Source organism: Taurulus bubalis (genome assembly GCF_910589615.1).
Source record: "Taurulus bubalis genome assembly, chromosome: 4".
Classification (NCBI taxonomy): Eukaryota; Metazoa; Chordata; class Actinopteri; order Perciformes; family Cottidae; genus Taurulus; species Taurulus bubalis.
The window spans coordinates 30,708,993-30,732,429 of NC_136592.1; the positions used below are offsets into that span (position 1 = coordinate 30,708,993).

The following is a 23,437-nucleotide window of genomic DNA, read 5'->3' on the forward strand; positions in this document are numbered from 1 at the left end:
CTAGCAGACATTTTTTCTGTTATTTACTGTACACATTAAACCACCTCGCAAAAAACGCTTCATCAGAAATGGGTTTTTGTTTTAATTTCGTACCGCTGGCTGTCCTTGGGAATCCATGACAACTTTGTTGTGTGTTGAGGAACAAATCTGGTTTTCATTCAAAGTGGAAACAGATTAGAAAAACACAAAGGACTTGTTTCTCTCTGTTTTTTTCTCTCTCTGTTGACCAAAAATTGTCATCACAAAAATATGAACACTAGAGTGTGATGATCTCCGATCTAAAATTATGAATTCTGGGAGCATTCACATGCCTTGTGGTGGGTTTTCCTTTGTTGCAGTACACTTATATACAAATTAAACTTTGCATCATCTAAGAATTTAATCTGAAGCCTCATTCAACATTTAAAAAAAGACATGCATAAAACATAAGAAATTAGCTTTAAATATGTCAAGATGACATTTCTTTGTCTGCAGTGAGTTGTCAATGTGCTCTTCAAAGAAAGTGGCACTGGAAACTGGACATTTTAATTACTTTATTATTTGTCCCAGATTGAGTTTTAGAATTCTTTGCAAACAATTTACAATTTAACATGGAAACAAACTGGGGAGCCGAAACTGAGCCAAGGTTACGATGAACATTAGACGACCAAGAGCTTCCATACCGAGTGCAGAGTGTAGATTCAAGCACATAGAACGTGTGAAGTGAGGTCATGATATAAGCCTTTTCTGGAACATTTGGTTCTAATGCACAGCAGCAATCTGTGCAACCTTTACTTATCACGATGCACTTCATTAAGATAAAAGTATGACTTCTAAAAAAAAGCAATGGCCGTAAATTCAAGATGACGCCGATCTGTTCCGGAAGTGGAAGAGATAACTAACTCAGACGTATCCGTGATAAGCAACACACTGGGGTTAAGCCTCTGCTATCAGACGGGAGTCGGCATAATGAAGGCTCAAGGTGCGACCCCTTTATCAGACGGGGCTTTAATTCACCATCGCAATCTAGATGAAGATCGAGGGAGCAGAACACGATGCACGCTGACTTGAAACATGATAGTTAGTTCCGATAGATAAAAGAAAAACGTGATGTGAAACGCGGCAGTTTATTTTGCCCGATTTGTAGAATCTTAAAGATTAATAACTTGTCACTGTCTCCTTTTTCTGGTCTTCATTTGCAAAAGATTATCAACAGTGTTGATTTGGCAGAACTATTCTGTGCCAATTCATGAGGAATTGTGCTACGTGATCATACATCGGGGCTTTTGGTGTTCTGTACCTTTTTACATGAGCTGTGCTCGGATAAACGATGCTGAAGGTAATGCTATAGCGCCCAAGACCTCCGTAGTGCTACATCATAATCAACCGGCGTCAAAGGATGAGGAAGGGCTCCCCTTGTGGCCAAGAGCAGAAGGGTCCAGACAAGGGGAACCAAAGCCCCAAAGCCAGTAAATATGTTCTTATTTGTATGCATTGCATAATCTATGAAATTCTAAATAAGAAGTAAAGATAAATGCACTGTTTCAGACTGATAATAACTGATAATAACCAAAGGTGTGACCCAGTGGTCAGGTTGTATATCAATTCTTGTCTAAGGATGGTTTAAACATCTTAGGGAGGACAGCAACAGGGACTCAATCACTTCATAAAACATTGAAATAAACGTCTTCTTAATGGGGTTTACTTTTTGATTGAGGTGCATAACAACCTTTCTGTTCCTGCATCATTAATACTCATAGTGTATCCAGTCTGCTCAGCCAGATATCTGGGCATTATTACATGCACCTTTTTATACTCACATGCTTGGTTGTTGTTTGGAACTTCGCTGGGCTGGATCTGTTGTCAATTAAGTGAAGGAACCTTAATTACTTTTGGAGCACTTCAGACTCCATCCACGGCTGCTGGTTCATGCCTGCCCTGTTTGGAAATCAGCCCAGGGAGTCACATGTGGAAATTGACATCAACCTTTGTATTCTTCTGCAATGTTTATGATTAACTGTTGACTTTTTGCTTTTGTGCTTTTCATTTCTCTCGCGTTGTCTCATCCTTAAATTAGTTACGTAGACAAAGCTCACAGACACCTGAAATAACAATAAGCAGTGATTCCTCAAATGATCCTCTTTGAGCCGTAAATCCATTCGTGTGTCATGGATTGCAGTGTTGGTGTAATTCTCTGCTCCTAGGCTTAAGAATGCCAGATCTGTAATGGAAAAGCTTGCAGAGGGGACATTCAAGGCCTTCCATCGGAGGCAGTGTGATATCGCTTTCCGCCAAACCAGAAATCAAGGCCTCGGATGGGCCTTTCTTATGTCAGGGATAGGGGTACTGTATGTTTTCTGACAGTCGCTCCTTTTAAGATTAATGGGCTTATGAAAACCGTGTGTCTTCTCCCCAAAGCCAAGCTCGATATCAGTCAATGTTGCCAGCATAATCGTGCCGCTCTGACAAAGGAATCTCAAAGACAGATTGAATATTGTCACAATATGGGAGAATCTGTGTGTGTGTGTGTGTGTGTGTAGCCATACTGGATTTCATTTCTAACTTCTGGGACTACACACATGCCAACAGACTAATGCAATGCTGCTTTTACACAAAGACTTTTATATTTACGATGAAGCAAATTAGACTGCATTTAACAAAAGCTAAAATCTAAGTTCATGCATTAACCAATAAGGCAGAAAACCACATGAGCTATAAGCCATGTTAGCTCTTCTTCTGAAATATGTAAAGGAGTAGGGATTTATCCTCGTGCTCTATCAGTGCACTGACCTCACTGAACCACTGCCAGATGCTCATAAATACATTCCCTTATTTCTACCCTTGTGTGGATGCCAGTTGAGCCAGGAAGTGGGTTTGTTTTGGGTGTTCTCAGTATATTCCAGCCAGAGCCACGCTTTCACTTCTCTCTTTAGAGAGCTGTGCTGGCTTCCTGAAACGCATATGTATTCCTGCTTGTGGTCGTCCGTCATGGTCGGTGATCTGTTGAAAGCAGCATAACTCGAGTCCAGTGTCTGCATAATGGCGACTTGTTTGTCCCGACACCCGTGGATTAATCAACTGGACGTCTCTCCTCCGTGGATTGTAGTGCCGCACTGTGCGGGTCCAGAATCAAGAGATTCGTAAACCTGAAAACCGACTCAAGGCTCTGGCTAAGCGAGCAGCTACGTCTGCATCGACCCGATGTCAGAAACTCAACCCACATGATTATGTTTTGGTCACATCTGGACACATTGCCTTTTCAGCTTTTCAAAGTGTGCATGTGTGTTTTTCAGTTTGCAGATATGTCAGGAATTCTCCACGTCGCTCATCGGCTCTCCATGTTTAGAAAGACGACGCATCAAAAGCTAATTATGTAGCATTAACAAATTGACCCTGTTGGGTACAATTCAGGCTTACAGTGTGAGCTGGAGATCACTTCAACCTGCAGCAAAGGAATGGGGGACCTTAGCTCGCTCATGCCGGTGGTGAAATGTCTGACATGTTTGCGCTGAGTCGGGACAGACAGGCCTGCAACCAAGCCTGGACTTGCTGGCCAAGAAAAAGCCCCTGATAGCGCCCCCATTTTAGCAGGCCCCTTCCTGAATGAATGCACCGCCTAACCTTGCACACTCAGTCGCTGGGTTTACATTTATGAACAAGTGTGTGAAAATATGCAACCACCGCGTGTAAATGGACTTTTGCTGACTGTTGTTTTGTTGTTAACGTTCGTACAATGACTGTAAATATTGAAGGAAGTTGCTCTGTGTGAACAGAATAGAAAGCAGCTGGCAGAAAACGCATTGTGTGTACAAGCGAGAGATGAAAGCAGCAAGGCAAGGTGAACTGGGATCAAATGAAAAGCACATGACAATACTGTACACTGCGTGTGTGATAATACTGAGAGGCTGGAAATAAAGTCGAATACAAAAAAAAGTATTTTGTTGTGCGTCTGGTTTTCGTGAATGGAGCCCAGCAACTGTGGAAGAAGTATAAAAATAAAAGTAAGTATTAACAGCAAAATGTACTGAAAGGTATCAAAGTAAACGTACCTGTGACTTTTACATTATTAGATGTCAATAATTCAATATGTATGTAGAATAGTTACCACTGCAGAGCATCAAGGTAGAGCTAGTTTATATAGTCCGGTAGTTTTTAGGCCAGTGGTTCCTAACATAGGGGTTGGGCCCCTTCAAAGGGTCATAGGACGCAGCTAAGGGGCCATGAGGTGATCAATAAGGTATGAAGGACCAAGATACAAAAATCCATTTTAATTTTTGTTTTGCTTCTTGAAATATTGGATAGTTTAGCCTCTTTGGTTATCTTATTGAAACCACTTGTGAAGTTTAGAGTATAAATCATTTTTTTTGCAGAACTGCAAACAATTTCAGACAAAAAGGTTGGAACCCACTAGTTAATCTTCAACAATGTGGATTTTGTTTTACTCTAAATCTGAAAAATAACTATTGCTGTTATATTAATGTAGTGGAGTAATACAGCAAAGTGCATGTACTTACTTTCTTTCCGCGGCTAGCCATTGAAGGATAAGGCCCGTTCTTCATATGAGTCTTTTCAAAAGTAGGAATGTGTGTGTTCCTTTATATAGAGTGTGTGTTTTGGGTGTCTATAGATACATAGTTGCTTGGAGGTTTTGGAGTGTTTCTTTATTATCACCAAAAAAAACTGTTCATAATAAAGAAAGTAGCAACTTGGCCTTTGATTCAACCTGATTATGTTTTTCAATTAATCTTAATCATTTACTCTATGAAATACAAATGGCCATCATATTTCCCAGTTTTGTCCTTCCACCAGTCCAAGACACAAATATGTTCAATCTACAGTGATATTAAACAGAGAAAAGCAGCAAATCCTCTCATTTCACACATCAATATAAATATTCTGTCAGTCAACTAAGGACTTCCTGTCATTTATTATTTGACAAATTGCTTCAGCGCTAGTTCATACAGAGAGTACTGAATCAGTAGTTGAGGGACACACAGTCAGTTTGTTTATATTAGCATGTGCTACTTTTTGGAATAAGACTTATGAAAAATATTTCTTTTGCTTCTGCTTATTTTACACGTCATGTCAAATGATAATTAAAACAATACCAGACAACGGAAACAGTTTGAAGCTGCGATGCTATTATTTGTGGGCAAAGTTACAAAGGAGATCACGAGACATTTCAGATATTGTTACCATGAGCTTCAATGATGATGGTGAAAGGTGGTGGAGCCCACATATGATGATGTTATGTGTTATAACAGCTTTGGACAATGTGAAACGGCAAACCCAGATTGCTCCATGTCAGTCTTGATGTAACCGTATTTAATTTGTGTACACCCACATTAAAGCTAATTATGGGATTGGTCAAAGGTCTCGGTCAAATTTCGTAGAAGACGTGCAGTGTTACGACATGTGGAGGAGAGCTTACCTTCACCCGGTGTAATTAGAGGACTTTTAGGAAATTTACAAGATGAGGAAATTATTTTTCCACCACTTTTGCTACTTTGTCCTTTCATTAACTCACTACACCGAAGACAATTTGTCCAAGATGATGAATTAAGTGTGATTCTTTGCTGTTTAGTGTTACGCTAACAGGTTTTGGGTAAATCACAGACGATTTGTCAATGGAAAGTCTGAAGGGGTGGAAACTTGTTGTCAACAACTGTGTTGATAAATCAAAGCGGCCCTGGTCTAATTCATGGTACAATTATCTCAAGGGAGAAGTGAGCCCATATGCTGCAGACCACAACCTGTTGCCACATATCCAAACCATCTACGGAGATGGAACTCTGCGCTCAAGTGTTTCCTCCTACAGGCAAACGTGTGCCAGACCTCCTGTCCGAGACACAAAACAATTACAACATCAAATAGAAAGAGTGCGGCGCGTTTCCCAGGATCAGAGGGTTGAGTCTTTCCTTGGCAGTGAACAGCGGTAGTGGCTGAGAGCCTCCTTCACTCAAAGACATGGCAAGGATTTCCTCGTGACATAGTGCACGGGATACTTAAGGGTGAGAGGACGACGCCATGTTGTGGACTGATAAGCTATAATGATATTGATGGCTATCCTGATGATGATATGTGCATTATGTCTTCCCTGGTATTTGGAAATTAAACAATTAAGTGGTATCTATTTTTTTGGGAAATATGGGTTCACAAATTTGACAGTAGAGCGTATTGTCGTATTGTTTAGCCAACGTTGCTATAGGACTCTTTGCAGCCGTGGATTAACACACATCCGGTGCTCTCATGAGTATTTAAAAAAAAAGAGATTGTGTGTGATTCAAAATATGACGTTCATCATAATAGAAGAACATGACACTCAATGCAACATGATGACTCAATGATGTGTCTTTGACTGGTTTTGGAACAATTGTACAGAGTGATATGTTACACCTCACACACTTAATATACACACATGCATACATACTTGCACTTTTGCACATCTACTGTTGAAGTTGAAGTTTAATTTAATTTAATCCCTAATTTAATACTCTGTTCTTTTTTCTTTTCTTTCATCCCAGCTATTTTCATTTTATTTTTATTAGTATTATTATTGTATATATCTTTCATCCCTGCTGTTTTGATATCTTATTTTCTGTCTGTAAATTGCTGCTACTCGACACCAAATTTCCCCCTGGGGATTAATAAAGTATATATTCATTCATTCATATCATGTTATGCATACACAGACAATACTTGTTATCAATTCATTATTGGTTTTGGTCTTTTCTTGGAATCTATTAAGAAGTAACTTTGAAGTAAGAGTCTCAGTACATAAGCAGGAGGATATATATTAGAGGCCCATGTTATTATTATATAGATGTAATATATATATATATATATATGTAAATATATATATATATATATATATATATATATATGCACCAAGATGTTGTAGAATCTCATCTAAGTGACACATAAAAGGAAAAAACAATATAAGGTGTTGTTCCCTTATTTGGTGGTTTAATGATGATGGAGGAAAGTGCTGAATAACTGACAACGTATAACATCAAAAATGTCCCAAAGGTGTTGTGACTGCAAAGGCCATATCATCAAACCTGTGTGGAAGCATCTGCTATGTTTCCCCAATCATTTCCTCAGGCTATGCCTTTAATTTCCTACATTTAAAAAAAAACTATCTAGCAGCAATTCTTCTACAAAAGATCATATAATAATCTCCAAAGTGAGTTTTCATTTTACTCAGAAGCTAAACATTTGAATCAACATGGACCGTTACACACATTCACACTGACGCGCATGCAAATGAGAGGTTGCTGCCAGGCTGACAATACGGATTCACATACACAGATACCATCTGGACTTTTGGAGCACACATTATCCACGTTCATCCCTTGCATCATAACTTTCACACTCCTGCATGTAGTGTTAAAGCTGGGGGAGTTAAGTCGGTGTCAGTGGTATTTCTTCAGCGGGGCTGCGACCTGTCAACAAAGAGGGAAAACCTCTGAAAGTGATACTCACTCTTCAGAGACCGTTTGACTAAACCAAGCGAGACGTTATTAGCATTCTGGAGCTAAAATGTTTGAGTTAGAGCTAAAAATGGATTTGTCACTGTCTCCTTGTCTTCAGATGATTCATTCTGAGCCATTCTCTCTTTTCTGAACTTGAGCCAAGACAAGTGCGAGCAAGTCCCAGAGGACAGGTTTGATGGGCTACTTTTAATAGTTTTCTTTTCTCTACTCACACACACACACACACACACACACCACAGAGAGAAAGGCATGTGTTTTTTTCCAGCTGAATTGAGGAGGAATTAAAATAAATGACTTAAGGAAATGAAAAGTGTTGTTGTATAAATGTATGAATACATGTTTTTATTCAGGTTGTTTTTCAATATAAAGATTTTTAAGACCCTTTTTGGAACACACTGGCCTAAGACTTTCACTGTGCGCTGTGAAGGCACTGCGCCCTTAATTCTCTTCATCTTGACAAATTTACAGACATTCCCGCCACTTTTTTCTTCCCTTCATAGCACTCTGGGTCATATCGAGTTCTCAGGGAGAATGCAGATAGCCGCGATAGCATCAACAAGATGGTGCAAAGTGATGACACGTTTGCAGAATCAGCCTGTCTTATGAGGCGTGGGTCACGGGTGACTGAGAACACGTAGTCGGTCGGTCATGTCGTCACCGTTTAGCGTTCTCCAGAATAAACCCTATAGCTTCGGAAAATAACAAAATGCAGACTGAAGCTTTGCAGGCAGAGCTGCAGAGAAGGAATAATGTCAATTATTGAGTTTAACTTCAACAAATGAAGCCAAATAAGTCATTTTACACAGAGGTTGAGAATAAAGGGACTTCTCAAAGAGTATGCCAATGATCGTCCTACTAAGTGAAAGAATGCATTTTAAGTTATCCATTTTAAACTAATTATCTGTGTAGTTGAGCTGCTGTTCTAGCTAATGGGCCTTCCAAGATTAAAATGTCAAGGTTAAAAATCAATGCTTCATTTGGTGTTCTTTCTTTGTCTTTAAAGTGCCTCACTCAGTAACCTTGTGTGCCAGAAACTGTCAGAAAGGCCTTTGTCAAAACATGAACTATCTCCAAGATTCGTCCTCGTTCATTCATCATGTTTAAAGCTGTATGACCTGTAGAGTTTACAGAAAGACATGGCTCATTTTACAGTAACGCCAGGGCTCCAAATCATCACAAGGTTTGCTATTCCAATTTGAAACAAGCTTCAACGATTTAGAAGTTTGTTATGTTTCTGTAGGTAAGGTCACCGGCATGACCCTTGCATGTATTGGAGGTGGGCCATCAGTGAAATGTGCTCATCTGTGCTCATCAGCAACACCTGGCCACATTGTGCCAGTGTGCTCTTTTAAAACCCCTCTCCTCTCTGAGACACCCATTGGGGGTTTTTTGGTTGACATTATGGATGCTGCTGCGCCATAAAACATTGCACACATTTCCAGTCTTACGTTCATCTGCTCAGTAAACCATTCATTACATTGATTGTGTACATCTCCCTCTGTCATGGCCCGGTCTGTGACAGCTGCAGATGTGCGTTAGCTCGTAAGTCCCATGCAGAGCACTCTGAGCAATGTGTTGTCATTGGACAGAACTTTCCAGCTCCTCCATACACCGCACTCATATAGATGCTGAAGTCTTCTGAAAGAAAGAAAGCGATAAGAGACACGACCGAGCTTTACCACCAGATTGACCGAACCGAGACCTTGGAGTGAACTGCCTCTCTTTTGGGGGAGTTTACATGTAAACACCTTCATCATGCAGGTGGAAATACGGGCCATTAAGGCTAAACAAAGTCCTGGGTCGAGAGTTCTGGTCTTTTTTGCAAACTTGAATGCTACTTAGACTTGAATACTACTTAGAAAAAAAATAAAGACAAATAAAAACCTTGTATCTTTATTCGTGAAAGATCTGAAAGTTCTTCCTCTTTTGGATTATCAGATCGGGGCGGACATCTTTACTTTAAATCACATTTAAATCAAACTCTTGACTGTAATTGGTTGAAACTACAGCTCCATATCAGTGACAACGGGCAGCAGAAGCCCCTCCAGGTCATTCAAGTCTGGTCGTTTCTTTGCTGTTATACTTTCATGCACCCCAACCTCACATTTCTACATATCTGCTCTACCTGGTCCAAACACGCCACCGTCTGTGTGGAAGTGGAAGTTGCTCACTTGATCGTCCACTTGAAAGAAACTGTTTTTTTACTTCGCAGATTATTTGAACACTTGAAGCTTTAAAGGAATACATTTGTGAATAAATACATTATTTTTGTCTTTTCTCCAGATTTAATCCTTTAAAAGCGTGTATCTCAGTTCCGGGTTTATTGTTGAGGGGGCGGGGGTTGGGTCTCAGATGTTACAATATATAGGTAAATACATTAAGTAAGCTGCATTAAACATTCTTGTGGGATCAGTTCTTCTTTTCTTTTTTACAGTAAATTGCTGTGTAAAGAAGTTGAGCAGTTTCTTTAGAGGTCCATCTCAAATTACACACATCATTTCAGGGTATCATCCAATAGATGGCAGCATAGGCTCATAGAACAGTATGTGCATTTGTTCTGGAAGAAAGGATCTTCTTCAACACTTATTTCTCTTTTTACTTTTGCCTCATGCTTTAACTCATTTCTAAGATTATACACATCCTTTAATTAAATAAGGCGTGGTTGTGTAATTAGTCTCAAAACTAGACTAAAACATGTGTTGGGATAAGCCCAAACCATGAGCATGACACACAGAGGTGGACTCTTGCCAGAGGGTGGCAGTCTTCACCCATCGTTTCCCATCTTTTATCCCGATCTCTTTATGGGATGAGAAAGGAGAAAACAATGACTCAAAACAGCAGGCATCTTCTCTCAAGAACTAAACTGCAAACGTCGACCACGTTCCTGATTTTATTATTGTGTCTGTTAACATTGAGACATGGACTGTAGTGTGTGTGTTTTTTTTTGTAAAAGAAAATACTGCAATGTAGTGAATACATGTTTGTGTCATCACAACAATCGTTCTGTTGATATGAACAATTGTGCAGGACTTTTAAATTCTTCAAAATTTGGGTTCAACTTCTTTTCACAATTTTGGTATTATTTGTCACACAGATGGTTCATGCAGCCAAGGTCTGTTTCTGATTAGAATACGATTCAAGTGATGAAAAATATGACCCCACATTGCCACTGTTAATCACTTCATCTCCTTTCATGAAAAATGTCTCAGATGCCGGACAAAACGCTGCAGAGACCGCACATTTAGCTGAGTTCAGGGAATGTAATGTCTCCATTACGACTGTCTGCACGGAGCTGCGCTGAGAAGTTTAAAAGATACCTCTGATTGATGTGACACTGTATGAAAAAAAAGAGAAATATTGACAGCAAAGCCAACATTCCTCATCGGGTTCAGCAGTGTCAGCTTCCTTTTCTCTCCATCCTTCATCCGCTCCACCCTGTCCCCTCCACGATGAAAGTCGAACAAATCTGCTGACATTGATCCTGTCTCCTCGGCTGGCCTAATTTCATTTCAGCCTGAGAAAGACGGCTATCTCCAAAGATCTTGACAGACAATTGTATTTACTATTTTCTTTTCACAAGCCAATAAAGGGGGGAGCAGTTATTGCATCAGATTATATGAAAAAACGTTTAATGATTCCAATTTATAACTCTAGACTGAATAATGATACAGTTAAGAGCTGACAGGCCATGATAAATGAAGGCTCATATAAAACATATTTAGTGTGAAGAATGGCTGGAGATGAATTGCACAATGATACAAACTCATGATAAAGAACAGTAAGAGCCACTAGAAGACTTAATAATGTGCTATTCATTTTGAAGTGATTTTGCTGGTTAATAAAAGAGCACAAATTAAAAATATATTTATTGTAGAAAGACGTCTGGGAATATTGCCCCCGTGTCTCCAGACACCCACCCTCACCCAATCTAATCGCTCCCCATCTCTTTAGATTGAACCTATCAAATCCTCAGTTTCCCTCTCCATCACTGCTGACTCTCGGTGCATTTCGCTGTCTGTAACATGCTTGATTTAGTGCACGTATATGATTTCTTCCACAGCATATATTAACTTGTTCTCTGAAGGGACTGGCAGCATCGTTCATGCTGCTGTTTGGCTGCTGCAATGTAAACCCATAACACGCTGACAGCTACACTGAAGCTAAATTACCAGCTAGTTTATGTATCAGTCAGGCTCATTGTGCAAGATGTCATTGATTTTGCAAATGTAAACGGTCAATGCCAGCATCCTTGAATTGCAGCGCTGGAAACATACAGGGTACATATATGATTCAATGGGAAAGGACAAATGTGCATTCTCTGTTACTGAATGTGAGGAAAATCCATGGTCAAGTGGTGAACTCCTTAAAATCGTGGTCAAGGACTTGCGTCTATATGCTGGTACTGGACCATATAACATGGCATATATGTAAGCGTCTTTTCACTGAGAGAGAGGACTTTTAATTTACCACACACAATGTCTGCCACAATTTCTATACATTGGCGCATCATTTGGATGTTACCAGTGCTCTTTCAGAAAAGGGTTCAACTGTTTTTTGTTATTGCAATTGAAAATAAGGTTGTAGTCATCCGTTGTGTTTGTTGTATGAAGCACTATTAATGTGATACATCCAGAGGGTTTAAAGGAAATGCATTGGCACAAAGAATCCACAATGTCATACCTGCAGCCAACAACGGCTGCCTCCACCCTCAGGTGGCTTACGATATGTATATAGACCGCCATGGACTACTTGCCGCCTCTTTGTTGCTCAGATTGATGCATGCGGAGAGCAAGGGCAACAACATTGCCCCATCCATCCACACGTCCGTTTTTCTAGGCAACACACCAATTTGAATAATAAAAGTGCGGAGCTAATGAGAAAATGTAAATGAGACCAAGGACGGGCAGACACAAGCCTTCATTTGATGAACAAGAAATGAGGAGCGAGGTAAATTATCCCAGGATCATGTTTCGCGGTGACACCTGAGAGACAGATGAAGTAGCGGCCATTGTTTTTTCCTCAATGCAGATATAGCGCGGGGGCAGAGGACGGGGAGAGGAAGCCCCTCAGAATAGGTGACCTCCAGCTCTGGACCCCCAGAATGAGAGCTGGATCAAACAGAGGGGTTGAGCGGTGTGTTGTGTCCATGTGAGCCCTCCCTTTGACACTGACAGCAGATTGACACGGACCACACACTCATGAATGAATATTGCATAAAGTACAATTTAGAATTAGACTAATAGTTTTGGCATATGTTTCATTCATTTAAGCTTCAGCGCCATATTAGTAGGAGGCAGTGGGTTGCAAGGTGTCACTAATGTATGACAGATTCTGTTTATTGTTGTCCGTGCGTCCACCATTTCCATTTAAAATCAAAGGTTAGTAAAAGTTATTGGAAATACAATAAAGTGTTAAATCAATCAAGTGTTCGATCAACCCAAGATAGCATTTTTAGCGAAATGGCTCCAAGGATATCAATGTCTGTTGGTCGGTCTACCACTTCATATTTTAGAAAAACATCTCATGGATTGCCGTGAAATTTGATACATCTTCCCGTGATTCTCTGGCATACACATTTGCCAAAATCAGGTCAGCATAGACGCCCAATAGTTTGGTTTATGACCAAATACCTGCTGAGCTAATTACATTCCCCTCAGCCGCAGCTGCATTTTGTGATTAGTGCTGCTGAGCATATGTTAGCATTCTAAGCTTTGATGGTAAACATCATACTAGCATTGCCACTGTGTGCATGTTAGCATGCTGACGAAAGAACCGAGCATAGCTGTAGACTTTGGTTTTGTTGATTATTGACCATTTTCTTGGGGATACACCCTGGAGATATCTATACGGTATATGAACATGGTGTAACTCTGAACTAGCCACTTATGGACCCATCTTTCTTGAATTTTCCCAGTTGTAATAGGTTTTTAAATAAATGGAAATTGATTGGCTCAGTCAATCCAGAATCAAAGTATCTAATTTGCGAAAAGATAATTCACTCAACAGTACAGTCGGATAACGGGAAGAAAGCGGAAGGAAGTGAGTGATAAAGGCAGCAAAACCAACCAGGCAGAGGCCTATAAAAATAGAGCGTCTTCCTCTCAACAGCCCCTCCTTGAGATGCAGATCATCCGTGATCACCTGGTAGTTCCGGACACAGGGCGGGCTAAGCTCTCGTCGACCTCTCAGAGACAGCCTAGCAACACCCTGTCCTTATCCCTCCGGACACCCACACACTGCCTCGCTCTTCTTTGCCACCTCCCCCAGGCCTCCCACCCAGACCCTCAGTCCTTGGATGAGACCCCAGGCCAACGGTGAACAAGGGGCTCCTGAATGGGCCCTGGACAGGCCTTTGTCTGGCCCTACTGCAGAGTCCCTTTATTTACACAGTCTTTAACGCTGTATGTTTTCTTGTCTCTTAATTGCATTGGCCTTTGCTGCCCCTTGGTCAATCAATACCATCTCCCCAATGACATCAGCAACTCTATTCAGCGAGGCCTGTCCAGGTGATGGGTGTTTCGTGGGAGAGCTGGTGTGGGAACGAGCCTTGTAAATAAACCCAGTGCCCTCTTTCTCCTTCCTTCCATTACTGACCCTATATTCTCTGAGTGTATATATATATATATATATATATATATATATATATATATATATATATATATATATATATACAATACATACACATATACCGACATAACATACATGCAGCATGCAATTTTTGTCTATTTATGTAGCTTTCTAACTATCAATCCTCAGTGCCTTTGTTAATTCCCAAATGATGCACTCATCCTACAGACATGTGTGTGTGGAAGAGGGTGTGTCTTCTTCAGCTGCAGGCTCAGCACTCTGGAGTCCATATAGGTGAGCTCACTGCATGATAAGTCGGGCTGATGAGACAATCAGTGCCATCAAAACAATTTTGCCGACCCTTGACTCTGGAGAGAGAGAGGGAGTTGACATGCCTTTACCAATCCTGAGTGTGTGTGACCAAGAACATTAATCATAAGAGGTCTAGCCCTCTCCTGTGTCCAATTCGCCGATGATTCTCTCGAGCAGCACCATGGCAATGTTTAGACAGAGCCGGACATAATTATCTTTTTGTGTACTTTAATAAGGAGACATCCGAGTGTTCAGGCGACCACAAAACTACCGTACAGTGATATTATCCCCTTCATTCCGTGTAATTAAAACATAAATAATTAAATGCCTCTAACTAACGTAACTGGTATGCAAATTTGAAGAACACAGGGATTTTTTTTTTGCCAAATGGGAACCATTTAAAGTTGACCTTTGGAAATGTTATTTTGAATGCAATGTGATGGTGCTGTTTAATTTGAAGAGGTACTTATCTCAAAGTCAACATCTTACTTCTGTTTTCCTGATGCACACTCAGTCACCATATATTAGGCAGTAGCCTGGCAACCACAAGAGTAGAGCCGTACCAAATGGATATGTTTGCAGTATGACAGGCCCAGTCTGCTCCTCACCGCTGACCCCGCCTGCCATTTTGTTTCTGTCCTGCGAAGGTCTCAGTGATAAATGTTACCTTGTCTCAGCAGGTGTGCCTGGATGGAGGGCCCTGCCGCACGGAGGGGGTCACCAACCCTGCAGTGTTTCCCCCATTTATTTGAATAATGGGCCATTAGGACGGCTGGATATCCAATGTTAAAGTAGCTGTATGTGTCTCCTACATAAAAGACATAATTACCTGAGAGAGGGAGGATGTGTTGGTGCACACTTTTCCTCAGCCGGGCTCCAGAGTGAGCACACACTCCTGCCATTAGGTGGCGACAGAGAGAGGTTTACGGGGTGAAGGCCGTGGCTTACACACAAGCATTACCTCAACTGTGTCAGACAAATTGAGTCAAGAAGTAAATGTCTGAAAAGGCACCTGTGAAAATACAGAAACTCTGATATATTAGCAGATTTTTTTGGGGGCGAAATCACATCGTGTCGTGTGGATTTAAACACCATTGCAGCTTGCCCTTTTTGAGTCAGGAGGCACTTCATGTTCATGTTTTAATTCAAATTTATTCAAATGGGCGACAGACCATTCATGCAGTATCCAGAGTGAAGGTTTCTCTAAAACTACTGTATGCATCTTTTAAACTATTTCCAGGTAATTACTGTTCTCATTGAATTGCATAGTATCATGGTGAACAGAGAGTGTGCAATGTTTAAACATTTGGCTTGCTGAGAGATAGAGTTGTCCTTTTTTGTTGGGCATTGTGGCCCCTTTTGCCTTTCATATTTCTAGTTCAAGAGAGACTTGCGCACAGTCAATGGATATGTGGATTGGACATTTGAAGTGGTATTTATATGAACCAAAAAGATTGCCAATTAAGGATGAGCTCTTTATCGTGTATTTGCCCTTGGGGTTTTATTCCTCGTTTGCTATCACCTTATAAAAGCATCCTTTTAGCGCAAAGAATAGAAGCCCATTTCCGTGACCTCCTCTAATGCATTTCCATCCATCTTCACTGCCTCGAAAAAAGTTTTCACCTCTCCACAAAACATGTTAATTGCCATCGTGCGTCGAGTATAAAGAAAATATCTACACGTTAATTATCCAAATATGTTGGCAACCCATCTGCAGACCGCCATTGAAATTACTAAATTGTGTTTTCTCCTTTTCATCTTTCATTTTGGACACATTGTTAGTCAAAAGGCTTCAAAAATGTGCAGATGGGTAATCCTGTTGTCTGCAAGGAGCAGCCTGGTTCAAGGTGAATGTTTCATGCCCCTAAGCCCTTCTGTTTCGCTCCATTGTGCTGTTTAGGTTACATTTCCTGATGGGATCTTCACTGTACCCCAACAGGGACTTTCCGTGCACACATGAAGACACATGCACGCGTACGCACACTGCACTACATACAACTACACTAAAACCTACTCAGAGCAAAGCTTGGCCTTCACCGTGTAATGACTGTTATCATTATTAATGTCATTGCTGCCATTTGTAGCGAAGAAAATGTATTCCTGCTCACCATAGACAAAGCAACAGTTATGCAGATATTTTAACCTCAAACTTCAAAGAGCTACAAAGTGTGTGCCAGAAGAAGAAATCCTTAACCTCTCCAGCTTTACGAAGCAAATGAGTTGATGGTCGCCTGGTGGTGGTTACAAGACATTCTCGTCCCATTTTAAAGCTTTGCCATCACTTGTTATCTTTCATGAAAAATGATTTATCATCGCGACAGCCTTGGCCCAAAATGCCTTCAGAAATTGATGATATTTAATCTCTCTTTGCTTGCAACATGTTGTTTGATACCCAGCTTTATTAATGAGCTGCTATGATTAAGCATTCACCTGTTCTCAAATTGAGTCAGACGTAGTACAAATGCTCTCTGTATATGTACGTCAGGTCTGGTTGTGGCCAAAATAAAGACTCTTGATGCAGTGAGTTTGAAGAGAAAGACTCATTAACCGGTCCAATATGTCTGCAGTTCACGGTGCAACGTCCACTGAAAAAACGTGTTTATCTTCCATCAAAGAAATGACTTTGGATTCAGAGAAACAAGGTGCAATTCTTCTCCTTTTTTCAAGCAGGTTAGCTTTTGAAACGATCTCCAACCGTGGGTAAAACACAGAATCCTTACATCAAAAGTTTAATGGATTTCTTCACTTCTCCCTGCAAAGGACTATTCTTCAATGGGGCTTTGAAATGATAGAGCATTGTGTCCTTTATATCTTGAGTACAGATTGCATGCCAGTAAACCTATACGTCGTCAAACATCTCAGCAGATCATTACCAAAAGCCCACGTCTTAAAGTTCTCAAAGGCAACCTCAGTGCTGCATTGAAGTATTACAGTGCTTCAGAGAAAGCAGAGTTAAAGTGTGCTTGTAGTGCATGCCCACATGCTATTCAGCTCCTCTGTCATGCAGGTTGTCACGATAAAGTGGCTGAACATCGCAGTGCAGTGATAATTCCTGCTTGGTATGTCTGTCACTTGTTGCACCGCTTTAAAACACATGTGTGTTGAGATTGCTGTCTGCAGAGTGTTTTAGGAAAGGACTAATGCGCCAGATTAACAACTCTTCATCATTTTGTCCTCCTGGTAGAACCATGAATGGATTCTGCCACAGGGATCGTAGTCTGCATTTTTTCAGCAAGAAACATTTGTAATAAATAAATGTCCTTGAGACATCCTGCTTCTAATTCGACATGTTTTGTCCACGCAGTACTATTAAAATCCAAATCATATTATTCCTTCCCTCAGTCGATATCCTTGCAAGCTTTTGAATCTTGCTCCAAAGCTCTGTGCAGCCAGAGTGATGGCAAGGACGAGCTCGCCCGCCATGCAACGATCTGTCCTTGACTAGCGCTTCCATTTATTGTTTCAATAGACACGAGAGGTCTTGAAAGACTAAAGCAACGTAACTGTTGCATTCTCTGCATTTTCTCGAGATCTCTCTTTTTCAAATTCACTCTGGCATCAGTCCGGTTGTGCAACCTGACACATGGCTGGCTGCCCCGAGACACGTTTCCTTTTTTTGAGCGCTTCACTTCTGGGTTTTATTTACCACATGATTTGGTTTCTCCGCCCTTTTCAAAGACCTCTCATACGGAGGAAGTGCTTCACCTTTGAAGTCGTCAGATTTGATCCAGCTCCTCTGTTTTCCCCTTGGACGATGGCTATTGTCCACAGTGGTGGAAATGATCCTCCCAGGTCCTTCTTGCTTATTGATATCTGTCTACATAATGCTCCTTTCATAAGCAGCCCCAGAGCAACGGGCCCCTGCTTTACCATTTGTCCACAGTAAATCACAGCTCTGATGTGTGGGGTAGAAGTCCAGTTTCTTCATTTGCTCTCATCTCTAACATCCCCATCAGCTGCCTTTTGCAACGGTACCTGACTCATATATATAGTTAAGTGCAAAATTTTGATGGGGTCAATTCTCCTTTATTATTTGAAGCTCACAGCTTTTAAAGCGTCTGACCTTGACTGGGGTGTTTGTTTTGTACCCACATACCACAGGGGCCAAAATGCTATCAGAATGTGTCCACTAAGTACTGTGTTTTCTGGCCCTTGGCCTCCACAGCAGGGTTTGCAAACAGCTATATGGCTCTCCAAGGCCGTGCACTGGCCTTGCACCAGATGCTTACCAGTGGCAAAGAGATATTCATGTTGAAAGTTATTTATGTCAAGTAATGTCCACAAAGCCCTCCCATGCAACCATTGAATATAATACTTCTGATGGAAATACCACACATTTGAGTGCTCTAAAAGAACTTTTTTTTTCTCACTCGCCGAACACTTTGACACAGTTCACACTTTGTGTAACACAACAGGGCAAAAATGTTAAGACCAATCACCCTGTACACTCCAGAGCTCCTCCAATCCACAATGCACCGTTGTCATTTAAGAATATGGTAATATTCACACCGGTGTGCAGAAATGAACACTTTGTTGGAAAACAACCCATCTCCTCTACTTTGCTTCACATCTCTTGAAGGGCTAAAAACACCCATTCACTCACCTTAACACTGAGGGCTCGCTGAGCAAATGCTAAACCTCTCTAAGTGCATGTTTTTGTGAAGAAAAATTGCTAAGCCTTCTCCATTGATAGGACCGGCTATCATCATGTATGAGTCTAAACCAGCACAAGTGAGCCCTTAGGTTTAATCAAACTTTTCGCCTTTAAAGAGTGTCTTCCGTGAAAATCAGCCCAGTCTCTGAGGCATTTGTGTGTGGAGAAGCTCTCCCTCTCCTCGTCCTCCTCGAGTGGTCGATACATTAAAACTTGAACTGATTGATTTCAGAATGCAGTGCCATCAGTGTCCTTACGCCGCCGTTAACTACATCTGAAGTATCTTAGTCATCAAGCTTTAGGCTATGGGATTGATAATAGCTTGACCGGCAGGGCCTATCTTACCCATCCTTTTCCTGGAGACCTTGTATTTAGCACCCAGAGCACTTGTGGCACATCTCAAACAGCACAAGGGTGTTCACAGAGCGGCTGAGTGGGAAGCTTTCCCCCATTCGTCTGCACCTCATGAATACATTCCAACTCTAACTAACTACTTTGCCTTAATGTGGAATTTCAAACGAGGTATGAGGCCAATTTATTTATTTGTATTCTTTGCGTCTTAGCGATACTCTTGAACACAGCGACGGCAGCGAGGATAATCTCTGTCTTTCATCAGCAAAGTGGCCCTGCACAAAACCCATCAGTAATGGATTCACTATTGATTGACGGTCGCTCCTGCTCTACTAGGCAACACCATTATTATCCTGCGTAGATTCCAGACTGTCCACAATAAAATTATTGTCTTGATTTAAGGTATCCACCCACCCCAAGGTGTCATAATAGCACAACTGGTGTTTGCCTCGTATTGCTTTCTTCCTCAACAATTACCGTCATCATTTTTACACCGAGCAGATATTGCCATGCAGTCTTTGATACGAGAGAGGGTGTTTTCTACACAGGCACGTGCAACATGCGCGAATGGAGAGTGCTGAAGATAGTTCACTTTTATGAAAACGGCCGTGAAATAAAATAAATACCAAGTTCTATTGTGTTTTAAGTTGTGTTAGAAAATCCGAAGTGGAAAATAAAAAAATGTGCTTTCCACAATCACATATTCCATATTGTCAATTTATAAACGTATAGCCTCTTATGTTGTGCATGGTGTCAAACTGTGGATATTATATTTACTCATATGTTATATAATAATTGTATATTTACATTTGACTATATTTAGATTTTATCTTCTAGAAATGTTGAATTCAGATGATCCCGTTGTTAATTACTTCTAAATTTGGCGCATATTTTTGGGGTGTTTTTTTTTCATTCGATACCCGATTTAACATTTTTTTTACCTTCATGTGTGTGTATGTGTGTGTGTGTGTGTGTGTGTGTGTGTGTGTGTGTGTGTGTGTGTGTGTGTGTGTGTGTGTGTGTGTGTTTAAGGCAGATCGATGTAGATATATAAGTGCACGCCTGAATTATTGTTTGTATTACCACTATTATAATTATATATATATATATATATATATATATATATATATATATATATATATATATATATATATATATATATATATATATATATATTGCACCTAAAGTAATTGCGAGCAGAGATTTTGGCATTTTATATCTGTTACTTTCTGCCTGACATTTTCTGTTGTGGCATATAAGCTCACTTATAGTTGCGGGTGTTTCCAGTGTCGACACATGTGGATCTATGTGGCTAACATGATGTGTTAGTAGTCTGTCTCGTGGGAGATGCCCGGGTCTCGAACCGTTGTGAATTGCTGTGACCTTGGTTATCAATCATTGTATCAGGGTATCTAATGTAAACGCCACTGTGGCGTGGATAACATGCCACATCTGCTCTCTGGACGGCGCTGCTTCTTGGTTACCAAGCGATTTATTAGAGAGCCCTGTGTGAGGAATAATAGCTCGCAGTAAAAATATCAACCGGCAGCTCCTCCATAGGATACAATTATCTCTTAAACAGGCTGTTGTGACATTATCACTCACCAACATTATACAGCAGACACCTTTCGTGGGCCACCCAAAAAAACATCCCAAAGAGAGAAAACTCGCTGGCGGGGTTAAAAGCACCGTCTGCAGGGAGCTGTGTTTGCGCTCATGACCAATTTATTGCCGATGAACATATGGCCAATATTTTGTCTCACGTCATAGCAAGGGGAAAACAAACACCGTGCAATGTTAGCCAGTCAGCAAGAGCAGAGCCACTTGGCCAGCTATGCAAACGCTCTTGGACAATATGAGAAGAGGAGCACTTGCTTTCTGGGTATATAAAGCACATCAGGCTTATCTCTGCACGCACTCCTGACTCCCATTTGGAGATATTTCATTAACTCTGCGCGCTGTCTTAACGCTGGCGACACATTCAGGCCCCCTCACTTCTAGGTAAGCGCTCTGGATGCTCCACTCCGTTTGCATACAGTTTTTTTCTTCTGTTTTTTATACAGCCTAAAAGACGCTGCTTTACTTTCTTTTGCTGCTATTTTACGCACATAGTCAGTGAGTGTAGACAACCCTGATCGTTTGTGTTGAATGCTTTTATTCAGAGTGTGGGTCTTTTTTGTTTAGTTTCTTTTTAGCCTATATAGTTGGTGACGCACGTGGTAGACACTATCGTTGAGACGGCACATGTGCGCGTGGCCTGCACCCTCACGCCCGAACTCAATCAGGAGAATCCATGTCTTTGTTGTTTGGAGAAAAAAAGGGTTGTAATTTGTAAAGTCAACCACAAACAATCAGAATGAGAGGATTCACCTGGCTTGTCCAACAGCCAACACGTAACAACAATTACACACATAGATAATACACATGCGTTCATAAACAAATATTTACTGAGTAAAACCTGTATCTTAATGGGTGGACATGGATTGGTGTGTTTGCCTAAGGGGAAGTACGTTATATTCCATATATCATAACGTGTCTGATTCAACTTCATATGTTCGTCTGGGCTAATATAAGTTGTCTAATTGGGTGCACACAATACACACCCCCTGGTGTTTCCCAATTTTGCCGGTAGAGACCGCTAGAGCTCTACAGATGTCAACAGCTGTTAATGTTATTACTGCACTCACACACAGGCTGCCTAACAAGGAGGACAAGTTATCTGTACTTGTGTCAGTAGATCAGGTTCTCCTGGAGAGGATGATTTATTCATTTGTTTATTTATTCATACAAATGTTCCGCGCAATAACAAATAACAGTGTTCCCCTTCTAATTCATCTGAAAAAGTCGAAGACTCGAGCCATTTCTCCCTGCTTCCCATTTCAGTGTCAGTGCGACACTGAAATGGGAAGTGATTAAAAAATAATAAAGCCCTTTTTAGCAATTCGTCTTACACGGAGAAAGATTAAGGCGAATGGCACAGCGTGGCATGAAATTCACCGTTACAAATAAACTGGTGCTAACAAATGAAGGCATCTCCTCGGGGCATGCGCGCACTGCTATAATCTCGCCGTGACATGTTTAATCATTAGAGGAAAGGAGACGAATAAAGACTTTTGCCCGGAAGGGAAAGGTGGCTAGGATTTCTGTATAATAAAAAAAAAAAAGAAAAAAAAACGGGCTCCAAAATGATTTCTACCCTGGAGCCAAGTCTCCTCAGGCCATGGCTTAGCCCCCATAATAAATAAACCGGACCCGCGTTACCTGCATATCATATATGGAGCCTTTTAATCATAGAGGGAGGAAATCGGTGCTGTCAATCCGGACATTTCTCATGGGCACCCCGAGGCAGAAGGGGTTACCTTTATCAAAGACTAACTCCCCGCCTGAGGCGCACAAACACGCTGAAATTCCGCGATTAAAAGAAGGGAATGATCAACGTTATTATGGCTTCTCCTGCGGCATTCTTATTTGTGCATTCAATCGAACGATTTATTTAATCAAGAATATAAAAAGCTCTTTCTTCACTTATTTGGGAACAATCGTGGGCATGAATTTTTAGGAGGGAATTATAATTAATCAGACGGGGCCCGTTTTTTGGGGTTCATCCGAAAAATTAATTGTTTTTGGATGAGTCCATTCTGTTGTACGTTTGATTACAAAGCTGGGATCAGGGGCTGGGAAATGTAACAAGCTTTAATAATGAGCCAGTCAGCTCTGTTGCTTATAATATTAAAATGGGAGCACTGGCGAAACTGGTGATAGCGTACTTATAGCAGCAATGCACGCATACAAATGTTATTCTTGCGCACGCTATATGCACATACAGCTTTACGCACGAAGTCAGATGGGGAATTCTATTATAGTGTATGTTTTTGGAGTCAGATCTGAAGATGTAGTGTCAACTGAACTCAAATAAGCGGGTGATGGGAAGCCTCAGCCCTGCGCCCCGTATTGTCCTTTAAATCCTGATGCATCTGCAGCTCAGAGGCCCTTCTTTACTCCATCTTCTGTCTGGTTTAACACACACACACACACACACACACACACACACACACACACACACACACACACACACACA

At 41.0% G+C, this 23,437-nt stretch overlaps 1 protein-coding gene across 1 annotated transcript in view; it reads left to right on the top strand.

Annotated features, from left to right (window-relative positions):
- Positions 1-16,160: 16,160 nt before the first annotated feature.
- nkx2.2a (NK2 homeobox 2a) overlaps positions 16,161-23,437 on the top strand; it is a gene marked incomplete at both ends in the record, with an annotated part of 12,064 nt that continues 4,787 nt past the window's right edge. The window contains one exon of the mRNA XM_079217191.1: positions 16,161-16,201. Coding sequence (XP_079073317.1) covers positions 16,161-16,201 — 41 coding nt within the window. The remainder of the gene's footprint in view (positions 16,202-23,437) is intronic.